The sequence below is a fragment of the Muscardinus avellanarius genome (genome assembly GCF_963383645.1).
Source record: "Muscardinus avellanarius genome assembly, chromosome: 16".
NCBI lineage: Eukaryota > Metazoa > Chordata > Mammalia > Rodentia > Gliridae > Muscardinus > Muscardinus avellanarius.
In genome coordinates, this window is record NC_137802.1 from 10,251,147 (window position 1) to 10,260,832 (window position 9,686).

At 50.5% G+C, this 9,686-nt stretch overlaps 1 protein-coding gene across 1 annotated transcript; it reads right to left on the reverse strand.

Moving 5' to 3' along the window:
• Positions 1 to 617: 617 nt before the first annotated feature.
• Positions 618 to 2,162, reverse strand: LOC308275577 (sperm motility kinase 2B-like; the record flags this gene model as incomplete). Its single annotated transcript, XM_080713939.1, has 1 exon — positions 618 to 2,162. One exon carries the CDS (start codon positions 2,160 to 2,162, stop codon positions 618 to 620), a length of 1,545 nt encoding a protein of 514 aa, XP_080570065.1.
• Between the last annotated feature and the right edge of the window lie 7,524 nt (positions 2,163 to 9,686).

Consider the following 9,686-nt stretch of genomic DNA (forward strand, 5'->3'; position numbering starts at 1 on the left):
CTCAGCTCCTGCTGGACTGAGGACCTGGGAGGCCAGTAGGGGAGGCCAGTAGGGGAGGCCAGGAGGGGAGGCCAGCAGCATTTGGAGCAGTTGCACTCTGAACCCGCCCCTGCCCCAGGCCCAGGGCAATCCTGCTGCAGGGACCCCTGCTGGACAGGTCCACCCTCAAGTGCAGGGTGGACTCAGCCTCAGGAATTGTTCTCTAAAGGGTTCTTTTTCCCAGCCCCATTCAGCATCTTCCAGCGGCTCCCTCCCTGTGTCCTGGCCCCAGTCCCCAGCTGGCCTTTCTCATCCTGCGACCTTGATCATTAAGGCGATGGTCTTACATCTTCCCCACCAATAGTTGAGACTTTTTTTTAATTATCACTGTTCAGGGGCCACTCATTTAATATAAGATTCATGTGAAACACAAAGAAGCATCACACTATTATACAATTCAAATGAAACAATTTATTAATAATTTCGGGAAAAGGCTTGTTTCCTGGGGAAAGTCTGGGTCCTCCCAGGCGGGGCCTCTCTCAGGGATCTGTGTGGAGAAGCCCGGGCAGTTGGCAGTTGGAGCACGTCGTCCTGCAGCTGAGTCCTCTCTGGGCGAAGTCCTGATCCTGGGTGCTGGTTCATCCACTTGGTGTTCCTGGAGCGACTTTACTTCTGAAGAATCTGGGGCGCTTCTGCCCCCCTCCCTCGGGACCGACTCTGTTTCTGAAAGGTCTGGGCCGCCTCTGGCCCCCCGTCTCTGGAGCCACTCTGTTGGCTCTGGGGGCCAGGACGCAGCAGCAGCAGGCTTGGAAGAAGCGGGCCACAGTCCTGGTGACCCGCCTCCATCCCTGGGAGTGGGGGGCTGTGCTGGGAGCGGAGGGCCTCCTGGGAGGGCAGCTGGGGGGCCTCCTGGGAGGGCAGCTGGGGGGCCTCCTGGGAGGGCAGCTGGGGGGCCTCCTGGGCGGGCAGCTGAGGGCAATGGCGGGCAGGCTGTGTGTTCTGCCCTCCGGCCTCCACTGTGTGTCCTGGGAGGCCGGGGGCCGGGGTCTGCGGAGTTCTGGCTGGCTGGCTGTCCTCTTGGGTGGTAACGGGTAGGCCAAGGGATCTTCTGGGGTCGGAGGCGGCGCCATACACCGAGCCTCTGGCGGGACCTGGACGTGGCGCACTGCCCCGTGGCGCCCATGGTGGAGGATCATCAGGTAGGTCCCCATGGCGGAATTAAAAGTCCTGTTCACCACGGCCAGCCAGGTGTCTCGCGGGGGATACCCATAGCAGTGCATCACTCCGAGGACTGCCACGTTGGGGCGTTTGGGGAGCGGGTCCCTGGGGGGAGATGAGTACTCCTTACCCAACTGGAGCCACGGGTGCTTCAGGACGTCGGCCATGGTGGCCCGCGACCTGGGGTTTTCGGTCAGAAGATTGAGCAGGAGTCTTCTTGACCAGCCGGTCACATAAGCGGGCAGGAAGTAGTCTTCCCACAGGCTCCGGTTCAACAGCCGCTTCTGGAAGTCCCGGCCTTCGAATGGGCCTGAGCCTACGAACATGAAGTAGAGGACCGCCCCCAGGCTCCAGAGGTCTGCGGCTGTGCCGTAGGCTTCGCGCATGCAGACCTCTGGAGCAGAGTAGCCCTTGTTGCCGCAGAACTCGGTCACCGCTTGCCCGGGCCTGAAGTGGCAGGCCAGCCCAAAGTCGATGACTTTGGCGTTAGTGTGCCAGTCCAGGAGGATGTTGTACGGCTGCAGGTCCCTGTGCAGGATGTGCCTCTGGTGCAGGTAGTTCACCGCATCAACCACCTGCCGGAACAGCCTCCTGGCCTCCTTCTCCTGCAGCACACCCGAAGCCCGCACGTAGTGCGCCAGCGGCCCCCCGCTCACGTGCTCCATCACCAGGTAGACGAACTTGCCGGTGACCAGGACCTCGAACAGCTGGACGATGTGCGGATGCTCCACTGCCTTCAGGATAGCCATCTCCCTTCGAAGATAGTGCCTGTGCCTATGTGCAGGCAAGGCCTTCACAGCCACCTGGACGCCCGTGAGGATATGGCGGGCCAGTCTCACCTGGCCAAAAGCACCCTCGCCAATGTCCCTCAGGACCACATAGCTGTCCTTGAGGCCATCCTCAGGGGTCGAGCTGGCTGGGAGGCCTGGCCCGGCCTCTCTACGCTCTCTCCTCCCACACTCCATCGCAAGCTGTAATAACAGCTAACGACGCTATCTATACAAACCAACAACAAGAAACCAATAAACAATCGTACAGCAAAATAACAAACCCAAACCAACAAACGTACACGCGAAACAACAAAGCCCAAAGCGAAACGAACAAATCAGATCAAACACCACCAACCGCCAAATCTCTAACTGTCTGGGAGTCCTGCAGGACAAAAACCCAGCGGCGGCGAGGGCCTTATATAGCCAGGCCTGGAGACTCCATCACAGTGGCTCCTGTGAGCTCACGTGGCGGGTCACGGCTGGGCGTGGCCCTCTGTTGCCCGGCTCGCCTTGGGTACCCAGCACCTTTCTCATTTTAGTAAGAATAAGGGGGACTTTTTTGCTTTGGTGGGTTATGGAGGCTGAGGCTTACTTGTTTAGAAATTAAAATTTATGGGATGCTGCAATGCTCTTTTTTCACTATGAGTGAAAAAAGTCTAATACTTTTTGGCTTTTAAGGCCCTCATCGTATCTACACTGAAGGTATTCAATGTTGATACCTTTCAACTTGAAATGGTTGGGGTCAAAGGAACGGTAGCTCACCACTCACATCGTGATAACAACACTCTGTTCTCGAAGACACCTCAAAGCACATTATTAACCTCTGTGGGTCTGAGAAGAAGGGAGCGCCCATCCTCATCCCCCATGAGGTCCTCACCACATTTCTCTAATTTAAACTCTCATTGGTGTGTTGAAATGACACATCGCAGTGAGGTTCAGAGGGCTACACTCGGCCCTTGGTGAGCTTCCTTGGGCATCCCTCCGCTCCCCTCCTCCTCCCTTAGGTGTCAGTGAGATGGGCAGTGGTACCTTCACGTAGGACATGGCGGGGTTTGAGCGGTTTCCTTCCTCAGGCCCCCTCCCTCCCTCCCCACCTCCTCCCACAGTCCCCCTCGGTCCACTGCTCTCTCTCCTCAGTGATCTACAGGCCCCTGCGTTTATTTTCTCTCCAGCTTCTGGGAAAAGAGAGGATGTGACTTTCTGATGCCGGCTGGAATCACTTTACATAGTATTCTCGAATTCTATCCATTTCCCTCAAAATGACCCCGTTTTGTTCTTTCTGTCCGTGTATCTCCATGGTGTGCATCCACTATATTTTCTTATATCCGTCCATCTGTTGGCAGACATCTGGATTGGTCCTACCGTTTGGCTCTGGTGACGTGTGCCGTTATAACCATGGATCTGCATGCATCTCTATGTATCCATCTGGAATTATTTTGGGGAGATATTGAGGAGTGGGATAGATGGGTTATACGGTGGTTTAAAGCCTTGTCTGTTTTGTTTTTTAAGTGCTAGAGATTGAGCCCAGGGCATTCTACCTCTGAGCTACACCCAGAGTCCTATTTTATTTTTTAAAAGTCTCACTGCATTGTGGAGCGCCTCACTAAATTGCTGAGGGTGGCCGTGAACCCACATCCTCCTGTGTCAGCCTCCCAAGTCAGTCCTAGGATCCCAAGGGCCCGCCATCACGCCCAGCCCCAGGCCTAATCTTCTGAGGAACCTCCATACCGACTGTGCCTATACTCCTATACAACCCCACAGTGCAGAACACGTCCCATATCCCTATGTCCTCGCCAGGGTTTGCTGTTTGTATGGTGATTGCCTTTCTCACTGGTGTCAGATGACATCTCAGTGTAGTTTTTTTTGGTTTTTTTTTTTTTGTGTGTGTGTGTGTGTGTGGTACTGGGGTTCCTGGAAGCCCTTCTACCTCAGGGATACACTCCCACAGGCTACACTCCCAGACCTATTTTTTAACATTTTTATGTGGAAACAGAGTCTCTTAAGCCAGCGAGGCTGGCTCTGAACCAGCGCGATCCTCCTGTCTCCGCCTCCCAAGCGTGGGGATTACAAGCGTGCGCCACCATGCCTGGCTCTCAGTGTAGTTTTGATTCACGTTTCCCTGATTGCTAATGAGTCTGAACATTTTTTTTATGTATTTGATGTATTTATTGGCCATTTGTTTTTCTTCTTTTGAGAAGTGTCTATTCAGTTCAACGCCTTTTTTTTTAAATTGGGTCCTTTTTAGTGTTAAGCATTGAGTCCTTTGTATATTCTAGACCTGACCCTCTCTCTGAGGAGCAGCTGGCAAGGATTTCCTCACGTTCTGTAGACCCCTCCTCAGCTCTTGCTTCCTCTGCTGCACAGGAGCTTTCCAATCGACGCCGTCCTGCCCATGGTTCTTAGTTTTATTTCCTGAGCTCTGGGGTCTGGCTGAGGACGTCTCCACCGGCACTGTACGCTGAAGACTTGCTCCTGTGTTTCCTCCTGGTAACTGCCCTACGGCGAAAGGCCTCTCACCACAGGGTCCCCTAAAGAACGCTGTGCGAGGCTGGCCCGCGAACCTTCAGCCTGCGATGCTTCCTTAGGCTCCAAATGAATCTCAGGATCATTGCTCAGGATCACCGAGGTGTTTTTTGAAAATATTTATTTTTTGTGGTGATGTGGATTGAATCCAGGGGCCCTCAATCTCCGATTTACACCCCAGCCCTATTTTTTTTTACATTATTTTTGAAACAGGGTCTCCCTACATTGTCGAAACCGGCCTGGACCCTGTGATCCTCTAGTCTCAGCCTCCCAAGTAATGAGACCACAGGCGTGGGCACCACACCGGCTCACTGGGTCACCTTTGTGAGCCATTTTTAATCCTTATTTCCCAGCACCACCGCCTATAGAATATGAGTTCCCCATGGCCAGAAACAAGATCCGAGGGTGATTCTGGCGGATGGGAAATGCTGCGATGCCCTCTCTTCTGAGGCCCCGGAGGAGCAGCCAGAGGCCAAGGGGCAGTTGAGGATTTGATTCTATATCACTTTCTCCACCACTTTGCCCCACCCAGCCCGATGGGGGCTCTGCAATTGCTGGCTGCTGCAAGACAGAGGAGCCAGAGGCCTGCAGGAGCAGGGAGGCCGGCAGGGAGGCCGGCAGGGGAGCGTATTTGTGCTCTGAACCCCCAAACCTGCAGGCATGGGCAATCCCATTGAATGGAGAACGGCTGGCAGGAGGGGAACGGGGTGGGCTCCCGAACCCTGAAATCGTATCTAAGTCTTTGTCTGCGTGTCCTCTCCCCGTCCTGCTCCTCCAGGTCCCAGCCGCAGCCCCTGGCCGGCCTTGCTCATCTGTGACCTTACTCATTAGCCGCCCTGGTCTCAAGTCGGCTCCGCCTCGGCTGCCATTTCTAATCTTTCAACACGATGTCCACCAGGTAAGCCCCGGTCAGAAACGAATAGCGCTTGGCCGGGCGTGGTGGCGCACACTTGTAATCCCCGCGCTTGGGAGGCAGAGACAGGAGGATCGCGCAGGTTCGAAGCCAGCCGTGCGCACTGGCTTAGGAGACCCTGTTTCCAAATAAAAATGTAAAAATAGGTCTGGGAGTGTAGCCCGGAGGTAGAAGAAGGGCTTCCAGGAACCCCAGTACCACCAAAAAAAAAAAAAGAAAAGAAAGAAAGAAGGAAAGAAAGAAAGAAAGAAAGAAGGAAGGAAGGAAGGAAGGAAAGAAAGAAAGAAAGAAAGAAAGAAAGAAAGAAAGAAAGAAAGAAAGAAAGGAAGGAATAGCGCTTCCCCAGGGCCCGGAGTCATCCTTCTGCCCTTCTGCGAGGCATGAGGTCCTTTATTATCTGAACTCGGCGGACCTTTCCCACTTGATGATGGAATTTACAGCAGCTGATTTATAAAAGTTGGTATCACCCCCCCCCAAAAAAAAACCTCTCATGGGTGTGGAGAATGGTAGGAAATCAACACATAATTTCCTAAGTATGAATACCGCAAAAGAATCAAGAGATTACATTGTGAGTAAGCATACTGTCCTGTGGGTAGCCTGCTGGCAGCCGGGGATGCCTGTCTCTCAGAGATGCTGACTGATCAGGGAGCAGGATGGTAGAATCAACACACCAAGTTGTGACCCCTCGAAGAGTTAGCAGATCTAGGTGCAAATACGGATACTCGGAACAGAGATCACAGGGCATTATATACTTGTTTTTCCACCCTCAGACCTTTCAGCTTTTATTTTGAAACATGGTCTCTCTAAGTTGCCGAGGGGCTCAGTGGCTCCCTAAGTTGCTGAGGTCCTGGTGCCCCACAGACCTGACTGTAAGTATTTTGGATTGAATGAAGGGCAACTTATTCCCGTCCTTGGGCAGATTTTCACGGGCACCTCTGTCCCGGTGAGGACATGGAGGCCCCGAGGTGCTGGGCAAAGCTGCCCTGGCCGATGTCCCTCAGGACCAGGCCAGGATCCGGGAGGGCATCCTCACAGGAGAGCTGGCCTAGGGACTGGCCTCTCCTCCTACTCTCTCTCCTAGCACTGTCCATCGAGAGCCGCAACAGCAACTAACGATGCTACAAGACAGAACAACAACACTCAAAAAACATACAACAAAATAACAAACCAACACACACACACACACACACACACACACACACACACACACACACACACACACAGGCAAACCCAGCACTGTATCTGGTGCATGAGACGCCCTCACAATAGCTCCTTGTGAGGTCAGAGCCCTAGGTGCCCAGGTGGCGGCGGGGTGTGGCCCTCTGTGGCCGTCTCCCCTTTGGGCCTCCGGGACCTTTCCCACTTTAATAAGAAGAAGGGCTCTAGAAGCTTTTTTGCCTTCATAGGTTATGGGGGCTGATGTTTTCTTTTTAGAAATCAAAACGTGTAGGATGCTTCAATGTTGTTTTCATTTTGAGTCAAAAATACTTTTAAAGACTTCATTTAAAAAAAGACTTCCTCATATCCACCCTCAAGGTACTCAGTTTCTTTTCCTTTCAACTTGATATGATGTCAAAAGCATGGTGACATATCACTCACATCATCAAAATCAAAACACTGTTCCCCAAGATAACATAGGACACGTTATTAACATCTATGGGGCCGAGGGGAAGGGAGCTTTCATCCTAATTGCCCTGTAAGATCATCGATAATTTCCTCACATTCATATATTATTGGTGCGTTGTAATTACACATCACAGTGAGGTTCGAATTGCCACACAGAGCTCTTGGCGTGTTTCCTTGGGCATCCCTCCCGCTCCCTCTCCTCCTCCCTGACCATGTTAGTGAGAGGGGTGGTGATACCTTCATGTAGGACATGGCGCTATTTGAGCGGTTTCCTTCCTCACGCCGCCTCCTGCCCTCCCCACGTCCCTCCCACAGCCCCCTGCTCTCTCTTCTCGGTGATCTAGAGTCCCCTGCATTTCCTATTTTCTCTCCAGCTTCCAATGTGAGATTAAACATAAGACTCTTGACTTTCTGAGACTGGCTGCTCTCACTTAGTAGAATATTCTCTAATTCCATTTATTTTCCTAAAAAGGACACATTTTTGTTCTTTATGGCTGAGTAAAACTCCATGTCTGTATAGAACACATTTTTTTAATCCATCCATCTGTTGATGGACACCTAGGTTGTTTCCAGAATTTGATTTTTCTGAATTGTGCTGTTATAAACACAGGTATAAGCCAGGCTGGTGGCCCATGCCCGTAACCCCAGTATGTGGGAGCCTGAGAGAGAAAGAAAGATCATAGATTTGAGAGTAGCCTCAGTGAGTAGTGAGAGACTGTCATTAAGACACTGAGACCTTGTTTCAAAATAACAATAAACTAGGGCTAGGGATGTAGCTCAGAGGTAGACTGCCCCTAGGCTCAATATTCAGTACCACACACACAATCAAATAAACAAACATAGGTATGAGTGAGGTGTGGTGGTGCACACTTATAATCTCGGTACTTGGGAGGCTGAGCCAGGAGGATCGTGGGTTTGGCACCAGCCTCTGCCACTCAGCCAGAGCCTGTCTCAATATAACTACATCATTCTGGGGGGCATAGCTTGGGGCAGAATGCCCCTGAATTCAATCCTTACCACTACCACAAAAAATTAAAAGCATGGGTGTGAATACATCACTAGAGTATTTTGCCTCTAATTCTTATGGAAAGATACAGAGGGGAGGTATAGCTAGGTCACGTGATGTTTCTCTAACTTGTCTTTTCAGGAACCTCCACACTGATTCTGGTTGAGTAATTTACAATCCCATCAACAGTGTATATGGCTTCCCATTTCCCCCCATACTTGCTAGCACTTATTATTTTTTATATTGGTGATTGCTGTTGTTTTTGTTGTTACTGTACAAAGGATTGAAACCAGGGACATTCATCTGAGCTGTATCTCCAGCCCTATATCACTTTTATTTTGAAATAGGGGTCTCAATCGATTGCTGATAGTCTCACTACTTGCTGAGGCAAGTCCTCGGATGGATCTGCAATTCCTGTCTCAGCCTTCCAAGTACTGGGGTCAACTGGCTGTAAGTCTCTGTTTCTTCCATTCTACTTAATTTGTCTACCTGTCCATTTCTGGGCCAGCACGATGCTGTTTTTGTTACCGCAGCTCTGTAGTAGATTTGAAATCAAGCATTGTGATGCCTCATGGCTCTTACTGTTCAGAGCTGCTTTGGTTTTCTGAGTGTTTCTTCTTCCATATAAGTTTCATGACTATTTTTAGCTCTGTGAAAAATGACATTATATTTTGTGAGGAATTGCATTAGATGTGTAGCTTGCTTTTGGTAGGACGGTCGTTTTAACAATATTTGTTCTTCCTGTATCCAAGAACATGGAAATTTAATCTATCTTCCGAGGTCTTCTTCAATTTCTTTCTTTAGTGTTCTACAGCTCCTTGGTCCTATTTATTACCAAGTCTTTCTTTTTGAGGCCGTGGGTAGGATTGTTCTCTGGATATCCTTTTCGGTGGCATGTTAGTTTCTCTAATAGGTGGAAGCCAGGAAGTCATTGACTTGTCAGAGGGCACCAGATAATGGAGGGCAAACTTCAGTGGAGCCAGGGAGGTGGTCTAGGGGAGGGGAAGGAGGAGTGCGGATCAGTGAAGCAATGATTACCATCTTATTACCATCGGCTCTGTGCATGAGATTAACGCCCATCTCAGTTCTTTATGGGAAGGGAGTCGAGTGGAAAGGGAGTGGGGACAGGCCCACCAAACGCTGTGTGCAGGGATGTCACTGTCAAAACTGTTTACATTACGCCGAGCGTGGTGGCGCACACTTGTAATCCCCACACTTGGGAGGCAGAGACAGAAGGATCGTGCAGGTTCGAAGCCAGCCGCGCTGGCTTAAGAGACCCTGCTTCCAAATTAAAAAGTATAAAAATAGGTCTGGGAGTGTAGCCCGGAGGTAGAAGGGTTTCTAGGAACCCCAGTACCACCAAAAACAAAACAAAACAAAACTGTTTACATTACCATGAGAGACTATAATACACCATTAAAATCAAATTATAAAAAAGGAAAGCTGTTGATATTAAAAAAAGGGGGTGGGTATACAGGGGAAATATTGGAAATATACCAAGCACTGTGTGCATGTATATTTGCATAACCTTGAATCTCATTATGATGTATAATGACATTCATTGCACCCATAAAAATATTAAGTTAAAAACATAGAGAAGCTGTGGATTTTGTGAGTTGATTTTATACCCAGCTACTTTATCAAATTTGGT